Source organism: Microcaecilia unicolor, chromosome 2 (assembly GCF_901765095.1).
Source record: "Microcaecilia unicolor chromosome 2, aMicUni1.1, whole genome shotgun sequence".
Classification (NCBI taxonomy): domain Eukaryota; kingdom Metazoa; phylum Chordata; class Amphibia; order Gymnophiona; family Siphonopidae; genus Microcaecilia; species Microcaecilia unicolor.
Genome location: NC_044032.1, coordinates 15563905 through 15585847, shown reverse-complemented (window position 1 = coordinate 15585847; position 21943 = coordinate 15563905). Strand labels below are relative to the sequence as shown.

The following is a 21943-nucleotide window of genomic DNA, read 5'->3' as shown; positions in this document are numbered from 1 at the left end:
GTGGCTCTCATGGATCTCAATGAGGAAACCATGGAAGAACCTCGCAGTTATACCACCATCATCAGTCCAACACCCCCCTCCCCCCTTTCTATACTATAATAAAAGGCACCTTCAACGTTCTGAAGCTGACTCCGTGGCTTCACTGAAGTGAAGGGTTCGTAAGGATCGTAAGGTTTGTCGCTCTGTAACCATCTCTCTCTGCCCCGCCCTCGCGCCTCTGATAGGTCCATCACCCTCGGCATCATCACGTTTTGACGTCAAGGGCGGTGGACCTATCAGAGGAGCGAGGGCGGGGCCGAGAGATGGTGACAGACTGACGAATTTGACAAACCTTACGAACCCTTCACTTCAATGAAGCCACGGAGTCAGCTTCACAACATTGCAGTTAGGTGGCTGGAGGGGGGGGGGTGGAAAGAGAGGGGGCAACTACCCTGGAACTGGGAGGAAGGGAGAGAGGGGGGGGGCAACGACCCTGGAACTGGGTGGGTGGAAGGGAGGGAGGGCGGACCTTGGAACTTGGAGGGGTCCCAGGCGGGGAGAGGGAGGGAGGGGGAGGGTGACCCTGAAACTGGGAGGGAGGGAAAACGACCCTGGAACTGGGTGGGTGGGTGGGAGGGAGGGCGGACCCTGGAACTTGGAGGGGGGCGGGTGGACCCTGAAACTGGGAGGGAGGGGGCCCCTGGCACACACTCTCATTCTCATTCGCACACACACACTCTCGCTCTCTCTGTCACACACACTCACACATTCACTCTCTCTGTCACACACACTCACACATTCACTCTCTATCACACACTCACTCTCACACACACTCTGAGGAAAACCTTGCTAGCGCCCGCTTCATTTGTGTTAGAAACCGGCCTTTTTTCCTAGTTTTTTTTTTTTTATATTATTCACATAAACCCATATAGAACATACATAAATTCTTACTAACATATAGTGCTCGATTACAATCACAATTACTCTTAATTTTTAAATTTTTTCTCTATTGAGGTACAGAGACCATAGACACATCTTATGAGACAAACTCAAAACTCAACGGAGCCATCCGCTTCACCACAAAGGCTTTATCTGGAGCAAAAACTGTCACATTATATAATACGGACAGGAAAACCACAAGACTGCTGATCACCAGCATTTCTTATAGATGCCCACAATATCACAGTTGAGTGTAATACGCATACTCTGTCTGCATATGTGCACAATGCTGTCCCCAACTATAAAGAACCATATATGTGGTGATAAGATTTTGACAAAGGAATCTTAAGAGTTAGTACTGTTACTATGTTTTATTCTCTTTTTCCATCTATTTGGATTTTATACCGCCATCACAGCTATAAAACTTTGGAAAAGGTTGTTGGCTCTGTTGCCAGGTTTATTTATTTATTTGTTGCATTTGTACCCCACATTTTCCCACCTATTTGCAGGCTCAATGTGGCTTACATAGTACCGTCAAAGGCGTTTGCCCAGTCGGTTGATAACAACTACAAGGTTGTATAGTGATCGTATGAGGTATTAGTGGAGGGTCGGAAGGGATGAAGATTGTGTGTTGTCCAGTACGATTATAGTCTTGCTGTGTTGCTGGGTGAAGAGGTTTATGGGGGGTCGTTGGGGTAGGCCGTTTTGAAGAGGTTGGTTTTTCGTGATTTCCTGAAGTTCAGGTGGTTGTGCATTGTTTTCACAGCTTTTGGGAGCCCATTCCATAGTTTTGCGCTTATGTAGGAGAAGCCGGCTGCATAAGTTGTTTTGTATTTCACTCCTTTGCAATTTGGGTAGTGTAGGTTTAGGTAGGATCTTGACGATCTGACTTTGTTTCTTATTGGCAGATCTATGAGGTCTGTCATGTATCCTGGGACGACGCCATATATGATTTTGTGGACTAAGGTGCAGATTTTGAAGGTGATCTGTTTTGAACTGGATGTGCTGACCTAGGAATCTCTAATAGGAGTGACCAAATTGGAGTAAGCAGATATGCTTTTTAAGGTCTACAACAGTGAGAAACTCTCCTGGATGAACAGCTGCAATTACCGCTCTCAAGGTTTCCATTCTCAAGTGCAGTATGCGCAAAGAACGATTCACAACTTTGAAATCTAGACTCGGCAGAAAAGTGCCTTCTTTCTTGTTAACAATGAAATAGAGTAAATATCTTTCCTAGTCCTCACTCGGACTTTTGAGTGGTACAACCACACCCAGGTCCAAGAGATTTCTCAGTATAGACTGCACTGCCACAACTTTGGCAGGAGCCCAAGGAGGAGACACTAAGAAAATCTACGAGGGGGCAGGCGAATTCCAATTTGTATCCTTGGTCGATCATATCCAAGACCTATTGGTCAGATGTGATCTGGGTCAATTCCTCAACAAACAAAAATGGACATCCTCCAATTTGGTCCAGTGAGAATGGACTCAAAGTACCTCACTGTATTGTGTGGGTGGCTCTAGAAACTTGGTTTGTACATTTCCATTCCTCGTGAAAGGAAAATTGATGAGCTTCGAAAATGAGACCACTGAAAGGACCCACTACATCCTAGTCTGTATCTTCTGAAATCCTGATATTTAGCTTTAGAAGACTTCTGACAAGAGGAAGATCTTGGTTTTATCTCTGGGGCTTGGGACCCCTCGAGTCTTAACCAACTTATCAATATCCTCTCCAAACGGTATCTTAATATGCCAGAGTAGCTTCCAGGTTCATGTCCTCCAACTAATCACCTTTCTCTAGGTAAGCAGGACTATGTCCCTGTTAAACCGAAAGGAGAGACGTTTTGTAAACATAGGCATTGCACATTGCCTGCAACTCCATTTGACAGTCCTGCATATTTTTGAGAGCTGAGCCTCTCACCACTGTGATAGTTGTCGTTTTGATAAATTAAGTAACCAACCAGCTCATTTTTGAAAGTGATCGCCGGCCATCTTCCGACACAAATTGGGAGATGGCCGGCGATCTCCTGAAACCGGCCAAATCGGTATAACCAAAAGCCGATTTTGGCCGGATTCAACTGCTTTCCGTCACGGAGCCGGCGAAACATCAAGGAGGCATGTCGGTAGGGTAGTGAAGGCGGGACGGGGGCGTGCTCACGAGATGGCCGGCTTCACCCGATAATGGAAAAAAAAAAAGCCAGGATTGACGAGCATTTCGCCACCTTTACTTGGTCCCTTTTTTTTCACGACCAAGCTTCAAAAAGGAGCCCCAACTGACCAAATGACCACCGGAGGGAATCGAGGATGACCTCCCCTTACTACCCCCCAGTGGTCAACAACCCCATCCCACACACAATAAACTTTTTTGCCAGCCTCTATGCCAGCCTCAAATGTCATACCCAGCTCTCTGATAGCAGTATGCAAGTCCCTGGAGCAGTTTTTAGTGGGTGCAGTGCACTTCAGACAGGTGGACCCAGGCCCATCCCCCCTACCTGTTACACTTGTGGTGGTAAATGGGAGCCCTCCAAAACCCACCCAAAACCCACTGTACCCACATGTAGGTGCCCCCTTTCACCCCTTACGGCTATGGTAATAGTGTAGAATTGTGGGGAGTGGGTTTTGGGGGGAGGGGATTCGGGGGGGGGGGGGGCTAAACAACCAAGGGAAGGGAGCTATGCACCTGGGAGCTATTTTTATTTTTAATTTTTAGAAGTGCCCCCTAGGTTGCCTGGTTGGTGTCCTGGCATGTGAGGGGGGCCAGTGCACTACAAATGCTGGCTCCTCCCACGACTAAATGCCTTGGATTTGGCCGGGTTTGAGATCGCCGGCATTATTTTCCATTATGGCTGAAAACCGATGCCGGCCATTTCAAACCCGGCGAGCTCTGACATCTGGCTGGGCCAGCCGTATTAGCGAAGAAAAAGATGGCCGGCCATCTTTTTCGAAAATACGGTTGACTCCGCCCACTTACGGCGCCGGCCCCAGAGATGGCTGCCGCTGTTCGATTATGCCCCTCCAAAGCATCTACTTTGGGCAGTCCAGGAATGGACAGAGATAATACACTGATCTGTCAACTCTAAATCCTGGTTCCAGAATATTCCACTCCACTAAAATATGAGTTGCACTGCTTGGTGGACCAGAAAAGCTTTTCAAGACTGCCTAATATCTGCCAAAATGGAATTACTTATCTGCAGGGCTGCTCCTGAAGAGGAACTTCAGAAATACTAAGTGCTTACAAAAGCCTTAAAGAAGGAAGCTCATCTCTGAAAAAGCTGAACTACAGTGGGGCCATCCATCTTCCCTTCCCTCCAACTCATTAAGAGAGGACTAAGAGATGAGTGGGGCTGAAATCTCAGAATGGGAATTCAGCTCTTCAAATCCATCCGCCTGCGCTTAGCAGCTAAACTCTCTGCTGGTGCAGCAGAAAGGTTTTGGAGGCTGCACCTCATGAATGCCCCGAGTGTGCTTTAATGAAAATGCCTTACGTAACAATAATATAAATTCCCAGAAGTTCACAAGAACATAAGAGTTGTCCTACTGGTTAGACCAGTATTCTGTTTCAAAACAGTGGCCAGACCAGGTTACAAGTACCTGGCAGAGTCCCATAAAGTGTCAAGATTCCATGTTACTTAAATCCTTAGGATAAGCACTAGCTTTTCCCAAGTCTACCTTAACAACAGTTTTGGACTTTTCTTTCAGAAATTTGTCCAAACTTTTTTTTAAACCCAGCTACATTAAATGCTCCAGCAATGAGTTCCAGAACTTAACTATATGTTGAATGAAAAAACATTTTCTCCTGCATGTTTAAATGTGCTAAGTAAGTTCATGGAGCATCCCTTAGTCTTTGTACTTTTTGACAGACTAAAGTAGAGGAGTGTGGTAGCCGTGTTAGTCCACTCTTAAGGTTATCAATAGAAATCAAACAAATTAAAACATGGAAAAGAAAATAAGATGATACCTTTTTTATTGGACATAACTTAATACATTTCTTGATTAGCTTTCGAAGGTTGCCCTTCTTCCTCAGATCGGATTGTGATTATCCTGGCCGCTATTGCAAAACCGCCATTGCCAGAGCGCCCCCCTCTGGCCACAGGGACAAAACCTTCCCCTAAGCTGGGGATATCTCTATCACCTTTTTGGGCCCTAAGGACTGCTTTTAATTATGTTGGTTCTTTATTGAATCCAAAAATAAATCAACAAATAAAATATTCTGCTACATGAAGGTATCAGTCAGCTTGTGAATGCTTCCGTCAACTTAAGAACATTCTCATCCAGGCCTACTCCATTTCTCTCATCCGCCTTTTTTCAACCTACCTATAGCTGCACCCTAGACTCCTTACATCTCCTGGGGGATACTTCTTTTGAGTTGGTTTTTAAGGCCCTGAGGGGAGACCACTGGCTGGGACGGCTCTCCTCAATAATAGATTATAATACTGTTGTGGGAAAAGAGCTGGGAATTATATCGATAAGGTGAAAATTGTAACTTGGAATGTAGGGGGGGGGATTAACTCGCCAGTTAAGCGCACCAAAATCTTGCAACATTTACAACGCCATAAAATTGATATAGCTCTATTGCAAGAAACACATCTCAATGCTTCTGAACATGCTAAGCTTCGGACCGTGGATAGTGGGGGGACTGTGAAGCTGCAGCGGCCCAGAGGAAGAAGGAAGAAGTGGCTATTCTATTTTGGAAAGGGATAGCCAAGTAAATCCAGACTCTATATAGTAACATAGTAAGTGACGGCAGATAAAGACCTGAATGGTCCATCCAGTCTGCCCAACAGATTTAAATCAATAATGCATGTGATATTATATACTTGATCATGGTCTTTCTTTGGTGCTTCTGGGACAAAGACCGTAGAAGCCCTCCTGGCTCTGTCCTTATGTTCCAACAACTGGAGCTGCCATCAAAGTCCACTCTGGCCTATTCAAATCCGTCTTGTCATCTGCGAGACAAAGCCCATAAAAGTCTGCCCAGCCCTGTCCTCATGTTCCAAATTACTAGAGTTTCTGTCGAAGCTCTCTCCAGACCATCCTAAACCGGATTGATATAGGTGGAACTCAGACCGTACAAGCCGGCCCAGCACTGGCCTTTGTTGATGCTGCCAGTCACCATCTAAGCACCAGTTGACATGCAAACACATATGCAAGCCTTTAAGTTTTGTTTTTTATATCATTCATTTTCTAATTAGGGATCCTCTGTGTTCATCCCATGCCTTTTTGAATTACACCACAGTTTTTTTTCTCCACCACCTCCCTTGGGAGGACATTCCAGGCATCAACCACCATCTCCGTGAAAAAGAATTTTCTGACATTACTCCGAAGTCTACCTCCATGCAAACTCAATTCATGTCTTCTAGTTTTACCACGTTCCCTTCTCTAGAAAATACTTGTTTCTATATTAATACCTTTCAAGCATTTAAACATCTGTATCATATTTCCCCTGTCCATCCTCTCCTCTAGGGTACACATATTCAGGTCTTCCAGTCTCTTCTCATATGTCCTTTAGCACAAGCCCCATATCATTCTTGTTGCCTTCCTTTGGACCACTTCAAGTCTTCTTACATCTTCAGCAAGATACGGCCTCCAAAACTGAACACAATACTCCAGGTGGGGCCTCACCAACGACTTGTACAGGGGCATCAACACCGTCTTTCTTCTGCTGGTTACACCTCTCTATATACCAGCCTAACATCCTTCTGTCATATTGTTTCGTTGCCCTATATGCTTATCCTGTGGGCATATATATCCTATGTTAGGCTGTAATGGGACAGCAAGCCCTGCTTTTTTGTAACATCTATGAACCCAACTAATTTAAACGTCTCCAGTAGCCTGACCACCCAGCACATCGTTGATAGTTAGGATCTTATGTCAACTACTACTACTTATCAACGACGTGCTGGGTAGTCAGACTACTGGAAACGAGGCTGTGATGTTTTTTATTCATTCTATAAAAAGCTCTACTAGGCCCCGGCCTGATGAGGGACTACTAAACAGCTATTATCTAAATAATGTCTCTTTGCCAGTCCTTACTCTAGTGGACATGGATTTCTCGAATGAGCCAATACAGGAGGATGAGCAATGGTTGGCAATTCAGCATAGCCCACTACGGAAAGCACCTGGGGTGGACTGATTCAAGGCTAAATTTTATAAGTTACTGGGAGAGGAGATAGTACCCTTGATTACGCATACGTTTCATGCAGTGGTGGCTTCGGAGGACCTCCCAACATCTCTCAATATAGAGCAAAATTATACTTCTTCTGAAGCTGGGGCAGGATCCCACCATTGCAGAATCGTATCACCCTAGCTCATTATTGAATTACGAGGTGAAGCTGTTGGCCAAGATTTTGGCAAACCACTTGGCTCGGCTCCTTCCATCTCTTATCCACGACTCCCAGGTAGGGCTTGTTCAGGGGCATTTGGTAGCTAAGAATCTTAGGAGAATTTTAGCAAAGTTAGAGTATCGAACAAGGACAGATCTCTCCTCACTTGACGCGGAGAAAGCCTTTGATCGGGTCCATTGGGGGTTTTCCTTTTGACCTACTAGATAAATATGGTTTTGCTGGTGCCTTTATGTCAAGTTTACAGGCCTTATATGCGGCCCCACGGGCTAGACTGTTGGTCAAGGACTTAGCTTCACCAGATTTTCTCATTCCACGAAGGACAAGACAGAGTTGTCCTCTCTCCTCACTTCTTTTTGTCTTACTACTACTACTTATCATTTCTAAAGCACTACTAGACGTACGCAGCACTGTACACTTGAACATGAAGAGACAGTCCCTGCTCGACAGAGCTTACAATCTAATTAGGACAGACAAACAGGACAGACAAGAGATAAGGGAATATTAAAGTGAAGATGATAAAATACGGGTTCTGAACAAGTGAATAAGGGTTAGGAGTTAAAAGCAGCATCAAAAAGGTGGGTTTTTAGCTTAGATTTGAAGACGGTCAGAGATGGAGCTTGACGTACTGGCTCAGGAAGTCTATTCCAGGCACATGGTGCAGCAAGATAAAAGGAACGGAGTCTGAAGTTAGCAGTGGAGGGGAAGGATGTAGATAAGAGAGATTTACCCAGTGAATGGAGTTCCCGGGGAGGAATGTAGGAAGAGATGAGAGTGGAGAGGTACTGAGGAGCTGCAGAGTGAATGCACTTATAAGTCAATAAGAGGAGTTTAAACTGTATGCGGAAACGGATAGGAAGCCAGTGAAGTGACTTGAGGAGAGGGCTAATATGAACATAACGACCCTGGCAGAATATTAGTCATGCAGCAGAATTTTGAACAGATTGAAGAGGAGAGAGATGGCTAAGTGGGAGACCTGTGAGAAGCAAGTTGCAATAGTCTAAGCGAGAGGTGATAAGAGTGTGGATGAGGGTTCTGGTAGTGTGCTCAGAAAGGAAAGGGCGAATTTTGGTGATATTATAGACAGAGAAACGACAGGTTTTAGCAGTCTGTTGAATATGTGCAGAGAAGGAAAGGGAGGAGTCGAAGATGACCCCAAGGTTAGGAGCTGATGAGACAGGAAGGATGAGAGTGTTATCCACAGAAATAGAGAATGGGGGAGGAGGAGAGGTTGATTTAGGGGGAAAGATAAGAAGCTCAGTCTTGGTCATGTTTAGTTTCAGACGGCGCTGAGACATCCAGGCAGCAATGTCAAACAGGCAGGCTGATACTTTGCCCTGTATTTCGGCTGAGATTTCTGGTGTGGAGAGGTAGATCTGGGAGTCATAGTAACATATAGTAACATAGTAGATGACGGCAGAAAAAGACCTGCATGGTCCATCCAGTCTGCCCAACAAGATAACTGATATGTGCTACTTTTTGTGTATACCCTACTTTGATTTGTACCTGTGCTCTTCAGGGCACAGACCATATAAGTCTGCCCAGCACTATCCCCGCCTCCCAACCACCAGCCCCGCCTCCCAACCACTGGCTCTGGCACAGACCGTATAAGTCTGCCCAGCACTATCTCCGCCTCCCAACTATTAAAAAAACATTCTCTTTTCATATTAGCTGAACACAGATCTAAAGAAGAGGGCTTTAAGTAAACTTCTAAACAACATATAATCGACAGTGTCTGATATACTTGGGTGATGAGTTCTAAAGTTTGGTAGTGTGGTAAGAAAAATTAGCATTATGGATAGTTTTGTAGGTTAAGTTTTTACAACTTGGGAAATATAATACGAGATACTCTCTAGATGATGAGGTGGCATTTTGTGGTGATAACTTAAATGAGAGGTATCTGGGAGTCATCAGCGTAAAGATGATACTGAAAACCATGGGATGAAATCAGAGTACCAAGGGAAGAAGTATAGATGGAGAAAAGAATGTCTTAACATTGGACCCATTGATATGGGATATTATGGCGAACTCGGCCATTCAGGGAGTTTCAGTAGAACCGGTTTGCTTTAAGGTGGCAGCTTTTGCTGATGATCACCTCACTAATCCTGGGGAGTCCCTTCCGGAGTGGAGGAGTAGCCTAGTGGTTAGTGCAGTGGACTTTGATCCCGGGGAACTGTATTGGGCAGTCAAGCCATTGTGACATCACTGATGAGGTTGGCTCTTATTGGTGGAATGAGTGGAGGAGTAGCCTAGTGGTTAGTGCAATGGACTTTAAGCCATTGTGACATCACTGATGAGGTTGGCTCTTATTGGTGGAATAAGTGGAGGAGTAGCCTAGTGGTTAGTGCAATGGACTTTAAGCCATTGCGACATCACTGATGAGGTTGGCTCTTATTGGTGGAATGAGTGGAGGAGTAGCCTAGTGGTTAGTGCAATGGACTTTAAGCCATTGTGACATCACTGATGAGGTTGGCTCTTATTGGTGGAATGAGTGGAGGAGTAGCCTAGTGGTTAGTGCAGTGGACTTTGATCCTGGGGAACTGTATTGGGCAATCAAGCCATTGTGACATCACTGATGAGGTTGGCTCTTATTGGTGGAATGAGTGGAGGAGTAGCCTAGTGGTTAGTGCAATGGACTTTAAGCCATTGTGACATCACTGATGAGGTTGGCTCTTATTGGTGGAATAAGTGGAGGAGTAGCCTAGTGGTTAGTGCAATGGACTTTAAGCCATTGCGACATCACTGATGAGGTTGGCTCTTATTGGTGGAATGAGTGGAGGAGTAGCCTAGTGGTTAGTGCAATGGACTTTAAGCCATTGTGACATCACTGATGAGGTTGGCTCTTATTGGTGGAATGAGTGGAGGAGTAGCCTAGTGGTTAGTGCAGTGGACTTTGATCCTGGGGAACTGTATTGGGCAATCAAGCCATTGTGACATCACTGATGAGGTTGGCTCTTATTGGTGGAATGAGTGGAGGAGTAGCCTAGTGGTTAGTGCAGTGGACTTTGATCCTGGGGAACTGAGTTCGATTCCCACTGCAGCTCCTTGTGACTCTGGGCAAGTCACTTAACCCTCCATTGCCCCTGGTACAAATAAGTACCTGAATATATGTAAACCGCTTTGAATGTAGTTGCAAAAACCTCAGAAAGGCAGTATATCAAGTCCCATTTCCCTTCCCCTTATGACATCACAATATCAGAAGTGAGCCAAGTATCGGGCAGCCATTGTGACATCACTGATGAGGTTGGCTCTTATTGGTGGAATAAGTGGAGGAGTAGCCTAGTGGTTAGTGCAGTGGACTTTGATCCTGGGGAACTGTATTGGGCAATCAAGCCATTGTGACATCACTGATGAGGTTGGCTCTTATTGGTGGAATGAGTGGTGGAGTAGCCTAGTGGTTAGTGCAGTGGACTTTGATCCTGGGGAACTGTATTGGGCAATCAAGCCATTGTGACATCACTGATGAGGTTGGCTCTTATTGGTGGAATGAGTGGAGGAGTAGCCTAGTGGTTAGTGCAGTGGACTTTGATCCTGGGGAACTGTATTGGGCAATCAAGCCATTGTGACATCACTGATGAGGTTGGCTCTTATTGGTGGAATGAGTGGAGGAGTAGCCTAGTGGTTAGTGCAGTGGACTTTGATCCTGGGGAACTGAGTTCGATTCCCACTGCAGCTCCTTGTGACTCTGGGCAAGTCACTTAACCCTCCATTGCCCCTGGTACAAATAAGTACCTGAATATATGTAAACCGCTTTGAATGTAGTTGCAAAAACCTCAGAAAGGCAGTATATCAAGTCCCATTTCCCTTCCCCTTATGACATCACAATATCAGAAGTGAGCCAAGTATCGGGCAGCCATTGTGACATCACTGATGAGGTTGGCTCTTATTGGTGGAATAAGTGGAGGAGTAGCCTAGTGGTTAGTGCAGTGGACTTTGATCCTGGGGAACTGTATTGGGCAATCAAGCCATTGTGACATCACTGATGAGGTTGGCTCTTATTGGTGGAATGAGTGGTGGAGTAGCCTAGTGGTTAGTGCAGTGGACTTTGATCCTGGGGAACTGTATTGGGCAATCAAGCCATTGTGACATCACTGATGAGGTTGGCTCTTATTGGTGGAATGAGTGGAGGAGTAGCCTAGTGGTTAGTGCAGTGGACTTTGATCCTGGGGAACTGAGTTCGATTCCCACTGCAGCTCCTTGTGACTCTGGGCAAGTCACTTAACCCTCCATTGCCCCTGGTACAAATAAGTACCTGAATATATGTAAACCGCTTTGAATGTAGTTGCAAAAACCTCAGAAAGGCAGTATATCAAGTCCCATTTCCCTTCCCCTTATGACATCACAATATCAGAAGTGAGCCAAGTATCGGGCAGCCATTGTGACATCACTGATGAGGTTGGCTCTTATTGGTGGAATAAGTGGAGGAGTAGCCTAGTGGTTAGTGCAGTGGACTTTGATCCTGGGGAACTGTATTGGGCAATCAAGCCATTGTGACATCACTGATGAGGTTGGCTCTTATTGGTGGAATGAGTGGTGGAGTAGCCTAGTGGTTAGTGCAGTGGACTTTGATCCTGGGGAACTGTATTGGGCAATCAAGCCATTGTGACATCACTGATGAGGTTGGCTCTTATTGGTGGAATGAGTGGAGGAGTAGCCTAGTGGTTAGTGCAGTGGACTTTGATCCTGGGGAACTGAGTTCAATTCCCACTGCAGCTCCTTGTGACTCTGGGCAAGTCACTTAACCCTCCATTGCCCCTGGTACAAAATAAGTACCTGAATATATGTAAACCGCTTTGAATGTAGTTGCAAAATACCACAGAAAGGCAGTATATCAAATCCCATTCCCTTTCTAGAGACCTACACAAATCGGAGGCCTTGCCATCTTCTACCCAGTTGAGAAGAGCCTGCAGCCCCGGGTTTCCTCTGAAGTGGGCAGAAAGCTCATTTACGTATTTGGGTATCCAGCTGGCTATGGATGTTATGAGGTTGCAGTTTTCCTGGATGCTACTCGGCGCCAATTGATCCTATACCAGTGATGGCGAACCTTTCAGAGACCGAGTGCCCAAACAGCAACCCAAAATCTAATTATTTATCGCAAAGTGCCAACATGGCAATTTAACCTGCTCCATTCACCGAGTCTCCTGCTACCAAACAAGAGCATACATCCTCTTCCTAAAGTCTGCTTCCCTCTTACTTCTTTGCTTCCTCCTACCCTCCCCACACTCTACAATCCCTCCCATTACCTAGACTTCTCTATGCTCTGCAGCTAACATTCTTACACGCTCCCCCTATCTCATTATCAGAGCTTCCCAGTACTCAACCCAGATTTCACAAACTCCACCAGCATCCCCTCCCTTATTAAATTAACTACCCTTTTATATTCCCCAAAGTCCCCACACCATCCACCTTCACTCCCCTCCCTCGGAATCTCACAGCTTCCATTCGCTCTCTCTCACCCCTCTGTGTCTGGCCTCACCTTCTCCCCTTAGATGATTGTAAAGTCACCTCCTTTACCTTCTAAGTAAGCGAAGCGTCCAAACTCCTGCAGAACTCTGGAGAGCTCGGAAAGCTTGCTCTTCTCCACTCCCATTAGGTCCATGTTCCTAATGTTGTTCTCAACTTCCACCCAAACTGTTCCACCGTCGGCCACAAAATACAGCTCGTTAAAGAGAGCTGACTTGTACCAGGCTGGGAAGTCTCTGTGCAGAAAGAGAAACTCAGTAACTCTAAAAGAACAAAGGCAGCAGAAGCAGTAAAGCAAAGCATCAAGGAAAGAATTGCAAAGTGAACAGACCAAAAACTTTTAACAGAACCTTGCGGCACTGAAAAGGCCTCGTTTGTGCTGCTGATTCTGTCTCTAGAACATACAGTCCTAAAGAGAGAAGGCTCTTTCTTTGCTTCCATACCAGTTCAGTCCAGACTAATGGGTTATGTCCATCCACCAGTGGAAGGAGACAGAGAAAAAAACCCAGCTCCTAATTCACCCCTTAAGGCTAGGGTTACCATATGTCCGGATTTACCCGGACATGTCCTCTTTTTGAGGATATGTCCGGGCGTCCGGACGGGTTTTTGCCAGTCCGCCCATTTGTCCGGATTTCTGGACAAACGGGCAGGCGGTGGGCCTATCCTAGCCTCCCCTTCCCTTACTTACTATCTACTAATCTGGTGGTCTAGTGACCTCTTCGGGGCAGGAAAGAGCCCCCTCTTTTCTGCCCGGAGCGCTGCCCTTGCCTTGCATCCTATTGCTGTGATGGTCTTGGGATTCAAAATGGCCACCGAGAGTTGAAGAAGCCTCGCGAGACTTCAACTCTCGGTAGCCATTTTGAATCCTGAGACCGTCACAGCAACAGGATGCAGGGCAAGGACAGAGCTCTGGGCAGAAAAGAGGGGACTCTTTCCTGGCCTGAAGAGGTCACTAGACCACCAGGGCAATAGATAGTAAGTAAGGGGTGGTGACCCGGGGGAGGGGAGGTGACGGGGGGGGGGGGGGCAGGGGGGGGGAATATGTGACCTGGGGGGAGGGGAATATGTGACAGGGGCGGGGCGAGGATGCAAAAGGGGTGGGGTGTGGGCAGGGGGCGGGACATGTGTCCTCTTTTTGAGAGGACAAAATATGGTAACCCTACTTAAGGCAGCATTTCCCAAACTGTGCGTTGCAGCACCCCAGTGCGCCGTAGGGCAGAAGGGAGTTCACACGCCAAGCGCCGGAACAAATATTGCTGCAGTCGTTCACCTTCCTCTCTCCACTGCCCGTCCGCCCGCTGCAGGCTGCCAGCAGTGATGTAAACGCTGTCTTTGGCTTTCCCCTGAAGCCTTCTTTGTACAGCATCCCGCCTAGGCAGGAACAGGAAGTGCTTGAACAAAGAAAGATTCCGGGGAAGGCTGAAGGCAGCACTTACACATCGCTGCTTATGCAGACAGCCTGGAAGTTTGGAGGCCAGAGGCCTGCTCCCGCCCCGGGACCCCGGCTGCTCATTACTCAGCTGTCGGTGAGGGAGGCTGGGGCTGTGGGACATTATGTTGTCTGGCTCCTGTGCTTAGCTTTGGGCTCTTCTTCATCTTCTCCCCAGGAACATGGTAAAAAATGGATAATAATGGATTACAAGGGGGCATGGGATGGAGGGGGGAAGATGGTGAATGGGGGAGAAAGGGAGAAATATTGGTCATTGATGTGTGACGGAGCGGGGGGGATGGGGTGGAGACCTGTGTGGCTGAGAGAGGGGGGCCACAAAAAATTGCTTGGACACTAAGGCTACTGTGTGATCGGGGGATGGGAGAGACCGCAAAAAATTGCTCGGACACTAAGGCTGCTGTGTGATCGGGGGAGGGGAGAGGCCGCAAAAAATTGCTCGGACACTAAGGCTACTGTGTGATCGGGGGATGGGAGAGACCGCAAAAAATTGCTCGGACACTAAGGCTGCTGTGTGATCGGGGGATGGGAGAGACCGCAAAAAATTGCTCGGACACTAAGGCTGCTGTGTGATTGGGGGAGGAGAGAGGCCGTGAAAAATTGCTCGGACACTAAGGCTGCTGTGTGATCGGGGAGGGGAGAGGCCGCCAAAAATTGCTCGGACACTAAGGCTGCTGTGTGATCGGGGGAGGGGAGAGGCCGCCAAAAATTGCTCGGACACTAAGGCTGCTGTGTGATCGGGGGAGGAGAGAGGCCGTGAAAAATTGCTCGGACACTAAGGCTGCTGTGTGATCGGGGGAGGGGAGAGGCCGCAAAAAATTGCTCGCACACTAAGGGTGCCGTGAACCAAAAACGTTTTGGAACCACTGCCTTAAGGGTATCGTGCAGCCTGGATCATTCAGCATTTTCCTCTATCTCCAAGCGGATGGTGGACGGATCCTACAGCTCCTGACTCGGGATTCTCTTGTGTCGGTGGAACTAGGTGTTCTGGCTGGCTGATTTGCTACGTTTGGATCACACCTGAGGGTCCCGGGTCCCTCATCCCCCGCCCGGGTGATACCTGGTGGTGGTGGCAGCGGTGCTGGGTTCCCCCTCCCCTCCAACCCCACTCCTTCCCTATGGGGCACATTTAAGGAGTGCTGGGAGGAGACCAGCCCTGGATATGTGATTTGACCTTGCGACTGTGGCTCTCTCCTGAACAGCAAGTATATATTTCTATTTTACGTTGTGGGACAGTGGATTTTATGCCGTCTTCTAGACAGCTTTCCTTGCTTTTCTGTGGGGACCAAGAACCTTTAGTGTTTGTGGCTGGCTTTCTGCAGTTGGAAGTGGTGGGAAGCGTCTTCCTGTCGAGCACAATGCCTCTGTGGGGTGCAATTCATGCCATCTCCTGTTCCTAATTCAAGCTGGACGCTGGAATATTTTCTTCAAACAATAAAAAAAAAAAACTGGTGGGGGTGGAGGGAAGACCTTGAACTCGGGGACCTGTCTTTTCTCGATCCCTGCAGGCTGTTTAATTCATTCAGCAGCTGCAATGCCACGTCTCTTGTCCTGGAGTGTTGGTTCCGAACTGAGTAGGTTGTGTCTGGTCTGTTGGTGGTGTTCTGCCAGCCCTCAACCATATATATATATTTTTTTAATTATTATTTTTGTACCCCGCACTTTCCCACTCATGGCAGGCTCAATGCGGCTTACATGGGGCAATGGAGGGTTAAGTGACTTGCCCAGAGTCACAAGGAGCTGCCTGTGCCTGAAGTGGGAATCAAACTCAGTTCCTCAGGACCAAAGTCCACCACCCTAACCACTAGGCCACTCCTCCACCTACAGTTTTTCCCTATTCCTTAACCGGGACTATAGCCAGTGTGGTACGTCGCTCTTCCTTGGGGAAGATGCTGCTTTTTCCTGATTCCCGGTTGACGTGGCTTCAGTCTTGGGGCTGTGTTTTGGGGTTTTTTTTTTTAATGCCTGCTGTCTCTCTATGCCGGAGTGAGGACTGACATCCTGGGTTATTTATTTAATACATTTGTATCCCACGCTTTCCCACTAAAATCAGGTTCAATGTGGCTTACGTAGTATTAGGTTATACAGAATTTTGATAAATAGGTAGGAAAATTAAATGTAGCATAGGAATAGCTTGGATGGGTCGGTAAATATAGGCGATATGGGGTAGTGATTGGATGGATAAGTGGAAGAATGGATGGGTTGGTAGGGATAGGTGATGTGGGGGGTGATGTGGGAGATGTAGTCTGGGTCAATGTCGTTGTTTCTTCGGTGTTCGTTAGGTAGGTCGGTTCATAGGTTTAATCAGGTTCTTTAGGGTAGGCTTGCTTGAATAAATGGGTTTTTAATGCTTTCCTGAAAGGTAGGTGGTAATAGATTGATTGGATATGCCTAGGGAGGGCGTTCCAGAGTTGGCTGCCCAGGAAGGTTAGGGTTAGGATACAACTCCCTCGGAGCCTAGGTAAAGGTTCAGGGCCCATGAATTCAGGGCATTCTGTGCATCATGCTTCTCTCAGTGCTGCACTCTGCGCTTTGCAGGCCAACCTCCAGAGTGGCCAGGTCTCGGTTTGGCTAAGTTGGATTGTGTATAATAATTTCTCTGTCTCTGGTCGGTGCAAGGACAAAACTGCCTTTTGGCTTGGTCCCTATTGTTAACTCCTTCCCTGGCTTCTCAGCATAGACTGTTCTGTTGAGGTAGTGCCCATGCATGGGGAACAGTGGCGGAACTCGTATTTTCTGCGCTCTGGCCACTACCTTATTGGTTGTCCTTATAGTAACCTTTCTGCGGAGCCCTGACAGCACTCTGATGTCGGCTCTTCCTTTGTAGCAGCTATCTGTGATGTGCCCTGACTTTGTACTTCTTGGCGGTCCCTCCACGCGGACGGCATGTAGACACACACACACACACACACACACACACACACACATATATCTATCTATATATACGTATATGTATATGAAATGAACATATGTGTTTGCCATACTGGGGCAGACTGAAGGTCCATTAAGTCCAGTATCCTGTTTCCAACAGTGGTCAATTCACATCACACACATCCTCATCTCCAGTAGCCTGACCACCCAGCCTGCCGTTGATCGTTAGGATGTCAACCTCCCCTCACTGAGGCCAAACAAGCAAGCAGTCTACCCTACTACTAGTACTACTACTTAGCCTAGAAATAAGCTGTGGATTTTCTCAAGTCCATTTTAATAAAGGCTTATGGACCTTTCTTTTAGGAAGTTATCCAAACCTTTTTTTAAACCCTGCTAACTGCTTTTACCACATTCTCTGCCAACGAATTCCACAGTTTAATTACATGTTGTGTGAAGAAACATTTTCTCCAATTTGTTTTAAATTTACTAGTTTATAGCTTCATTGTGTGCTCCCTAGTTCTAGTATTTTTGGAAAGAGCAAACAAGTGAGTCACATCTATCCATTCCATTCCACAGATTATTTTATAGATCTCTATCGTATTTCCCCTCAACTGTCTCTTCTCCAAGCAGAAGAGCCCTAGCCACATTAGCCTTTTCTCATAGGGAAGTCGTCCCATCCCCTTTATTATTTTCATCACCCTTCTCCGTACCTTTTTTTTAATCTAATGCAAAGATTTCTATCACAAAATCCATAAAGATCCTAAGTGGTTTTAAAATTGTCATTACAGAGCACAATATAAAAATAACAATCTAAAAGAAATAAACAGGAAAAAATACAATAAAATTAAAATGAATAATAATTTGTGGTTTCCTAACCTCCTAACCACAAGAACATACCAAGTGATATCAAATTCGAATATATCATCACCATGGAAACCAGAATGTGGAGTACCCCAAGGATCAACGTTATCACCGACCCTTTTCAACCTAATGATGACCCCACTAGCCAAATCCCTATCCAACCAAGGCCTTAACCCTTACATCTATGCAGGTGATGTCACGATATACATCCCGTTCAAACACAATCTAACAGAAATCACAAACGAAATCAAACTCAGCCAGCAAATCATGAACTCATGGGCGGATGCATTTCAACTAAAACTCAACGTAGAAAAAACACGCTGTCTCATCCTCTCATCCAAATACAACACGAATAAACCCACCAATATAAACACCCCAGATTACACCCTTCCTGTTTCAGACAGCCTCAAAATTCTCGGAGTTACAATCGACCGAAACCTCACGCTAGAAAGCAAGATTTAAAAAAAAAAAGATTTGGATAAGTTCCTGGACCAAAAGTCCATAAACCTTTATTAAGGTGGACTAGAGAAAATCCAAAATTTATTCCTGGGATACAGAGCATGGAATCTATTTACTCTTTTGGAATCTTGCCAGGTACTTGCGATCTGGATTGGCCACTGTTGGAAAACAGGATACTGGGCTTAATGGACCTTTGGTCTGTTTCAGTTTAGCAATGCTTATGAACTTGTCTACTGATGACTAAAGCCTCATCAATTCCTAGAGTTTTGCCTCTGGGTACTGCAATCTTAGGGAGAAAGGTCCCTTATCTGTGTTGTGTGCTACAGTCTAAAAATCCATTTAGCCTTAGGTGGAGGGGCCCCAGCCTGTGCTTATTCTTTTGGGAGCTGCCTGTGCCAGGGTTCCTTGGCATAGGCAGGTCAAGAAAGAAAAGGCCCTTGAAGCTCTAGTGAGAAGAGGCCTCAGCCTGTGCTTCTCCCTCTGGCTCCCGTCTATGCCTATTCCTCATGGCTGTCTGTGCCTCTGGGCAGCAGTATTTCAAGCTGGAATCATGCCCCCAGCACCTACACCCCACCCACTGTACTGCAGCCAAAACGAGAAAACAATGGTTGGGGAACAAGTTTGGCACCCTGCCTCCCTTGCACCATGTGCGGTGGTGGCGCTGCTTGCACAGTCCTTGGTGTGGGCCCTGCAACCCCAGAGGCTTTCAGGTGTGTCTCTCCTTGTGACTGGGCCCTGCAGTTCTAGGGGACAGTGACTCTTATCTGTCCCTTTCTGGACCTTGTACTTCTGGATGGAAGGGGCCTCTGCTTGTTCCCATACTTATGTTCCTGGAGGGAAAGGGATCCCAGTTTTTTTCCAGTGTGTTTTGCTTAGATGTTGGAAGAAGCTGTCTGAGCTGCTCTTACCTGTTTTCCAGAATAGGTTTCTGCCACGCTTCTATCTTACATTCCCAGTCTTTGTAGTGAGTCAGTGCATAGAAAGACAGAGCCGGGCCGGCATCTCCAGAACTGCCGAAGAAACGAGTATAACGTCTGTAACAGAAAGAGAATCTCAAGATGAGTCTTCACAATCTACTTCCTAGATTGACAAGGTGTCTTTATAGTCGATGACCTAACTTATGCTACTACTCATTTTATCACTAAGAAACCTCTTTGCAATGCCATAATGCATTCCTCTGTACCATGTATGCATGCACCTAGAATGTTGGGTATTATTAGGAAAGGTATGGAAAACAGGTGTGAGGATGTTATAATGCCGTTGTATCGCTCCATGGTGCGACCGCACCTTGAGTATTGTGTTCAATTCTGGTCGCCGCATCTAAAGAAAGATATAGTAGAATTGGAAAAGATGCAGCGAAGGGCGACTAAAATGATAGTGGGGATAGGACGACTTCCCTATGAAGAAAGATTAAGGAGGCTAGGGCTATACAGCTTGGAGAAGAGACGGCTGAGGGAACACATGATAGAGGTATATAAAATAATGAGTGGAGTGGAACAAGTGGATGTGAAGCGTCTGTCCACGCTTTCCAAAAATACTAGGACTAGGGGGCATGCGATGAAACTACAGTGTAGTAAATTTAAAACAAAACCGAGAAAATGATTCTTCACCCAACGTATAATTAAACTCTGGAATTCGTTGCCGGAGAAAGTGGTGAAGGCGGTTAGCTTAGCAGAGTTTAAAAAGGGGTTGGACGGTTTCCTAAAGGACAAGTCCATAAACCTCTATTAAATGGACTTGGGAAAAATCCACAATTCCAGGAATAACATGTATAGAATGTTTGTACGTTTGGGAAGCTCGCCAGGTGCCCTTGGCTTGGATTGGCCGCTGTCGTGGACAGGATGCTGGGCTCGATGGACCCTTGGTCTTTTCCCAGTGTGGCATTACTTATATACTTATAATTACCATCTGAAATTCTGTACCGGAAATGGCCACACGGCATAATGTAAGCCACACTGAGCCTGCAAATAGGTGGGAAAATGTGGGATACAAACGCTACAAATAAATAAATAAACAATGGCAAATCCACTCAGCCCATATGAGGATCTGTCTTTTGCTTCTGCCTAACTCTCTTACTGGTTTTGGTCTTTCATCCCTTTGGCTTACATTCACATGCAAGACTGTTTGGTCCACGTCCAGTGCTCAGACTGAGAAACCTTTTACTGGAGGAAGGAAACGTTATGTTTCGCATTATAACTGCCTTTCCTTTAGTCCTATCAGACTAGTCCAGAACAAGTGGGATATAGCAAAGCAGCTCCCCAAAAGGGGTGGGATTAAAAAATTAAGACAGATATTGTCTTGTTTGCTTTTATGAAAGAAAAACAGATAACGGCTTCAAAATGCAAGGTGAAGTAGAGCTGAAACTCAGAAGAAACAATACAGAAGTTGAGGAAAGACACTGACCCAGCCTGAACAGGCAGCAAAGAGAGCTACGGTAGCAAACCTAAAGGGTGCTGAATGGAAGAAAACTAGTGCCAAGATTTGAGATGCAATAGTCCCTGTGCAGATCAAAGATAGAATTATTAGGGAATCCAATAAATAGTATTTATTTATTTATTTGTAGCATTTCCACATTTTCCCACCAATTTGCAGGCTCAATGTGACTTACATTTGCCGTAATGGCGATTGCCATTTCCGGGTAACAGAATTACAAATAGTATTGCGTTAAGGTGCATACATACAAGGTAACATATATGGAACAGATCATGGTGTATATATATACCATGTGCGTACATACATATACATACATGCTGAAGACGAGTACATTATGGTATTGCATGAAGGTTCCTGAGTAATAAATTGGATTGTAACATACATCAGGTCACCTAGTGATACTGTTTGATCATTCATAGCAAAGAGGAGGTTAGAACGCAAATAGATTAAACAGAAATCTGCTCTCTCTAAACAATGTTGGCAAGAGGCCATCCATGAATACAAAAGAGCTTTTTAAGAATAAATGTCAAATAGATTATTCAAAACTGACTGGAACAGATGTTACGAATACCAAATGTCTGTTTCAAACAGTTACTAACTTTACAGACACATGTTATTGTCAAAATTCATCTTTAGAAGTGTCTCCCACAGCATCGAATTTAGAGATCTATTTTCAAGAAAAGGGCAACCTTCGAAAGCTAATCAAGAAATGTATTAAGTTATGTCCAATAAAAAAGGTATCATCTTATTTTCTTTTCCATGTTTTATTTTGTTTGATTTCTATTGATAACCTTTAAGAGTGGACTAACACGGCTACCACACCTCTTTACTCAAGAAAAAAATAAAACCATTAAGGACCAGTTTGTTAACACCAAGAGTATCGATAAAGATTGTATTCAACTCTACAATAATAATGTATTACCGGTGGATAGGTTTTGGTCGGATTTTGTTTCTCCTAAATGGCAAGAATTTAACACATTATTAAAGAACTAGTGGAACCCAGTCTGTTTCCTCAACAATGAAAGGGGCCCTAGGAAGGCTCTCCTGTAAGCAATTTTTTGTCTCTCCCCTGCCCTCCCCTCCATATCCAGTGATTCTTCTCTTCCCTTCCCTCCCATCCCCTCCATGTCCAGCGATTCTTCCCTTCCCTCCC

At 45.8% G+C, this 21943-nt stretch overlaps 1 protein-coding gene across 1 annotated transcript in view; it reads right to left on the bottom strand.

Moving 5' to 3' along the window:
* GBA2 (glucosylceramidase beta 2) overlaps positions 1-21943 on the bottom strand; it is a 169209-nt gene that overhangs the window by 44482 nt on the left and 102784 nt on the right. Inside the window, 2 exon segments of the mRNA XM_030192800.1 lie at positions 12771-12955; positions 19266-19391. Coding sequence (XP_030048660.1) covers positions 12771-12955; positions 19266-19391 — 311 coding nt within the window.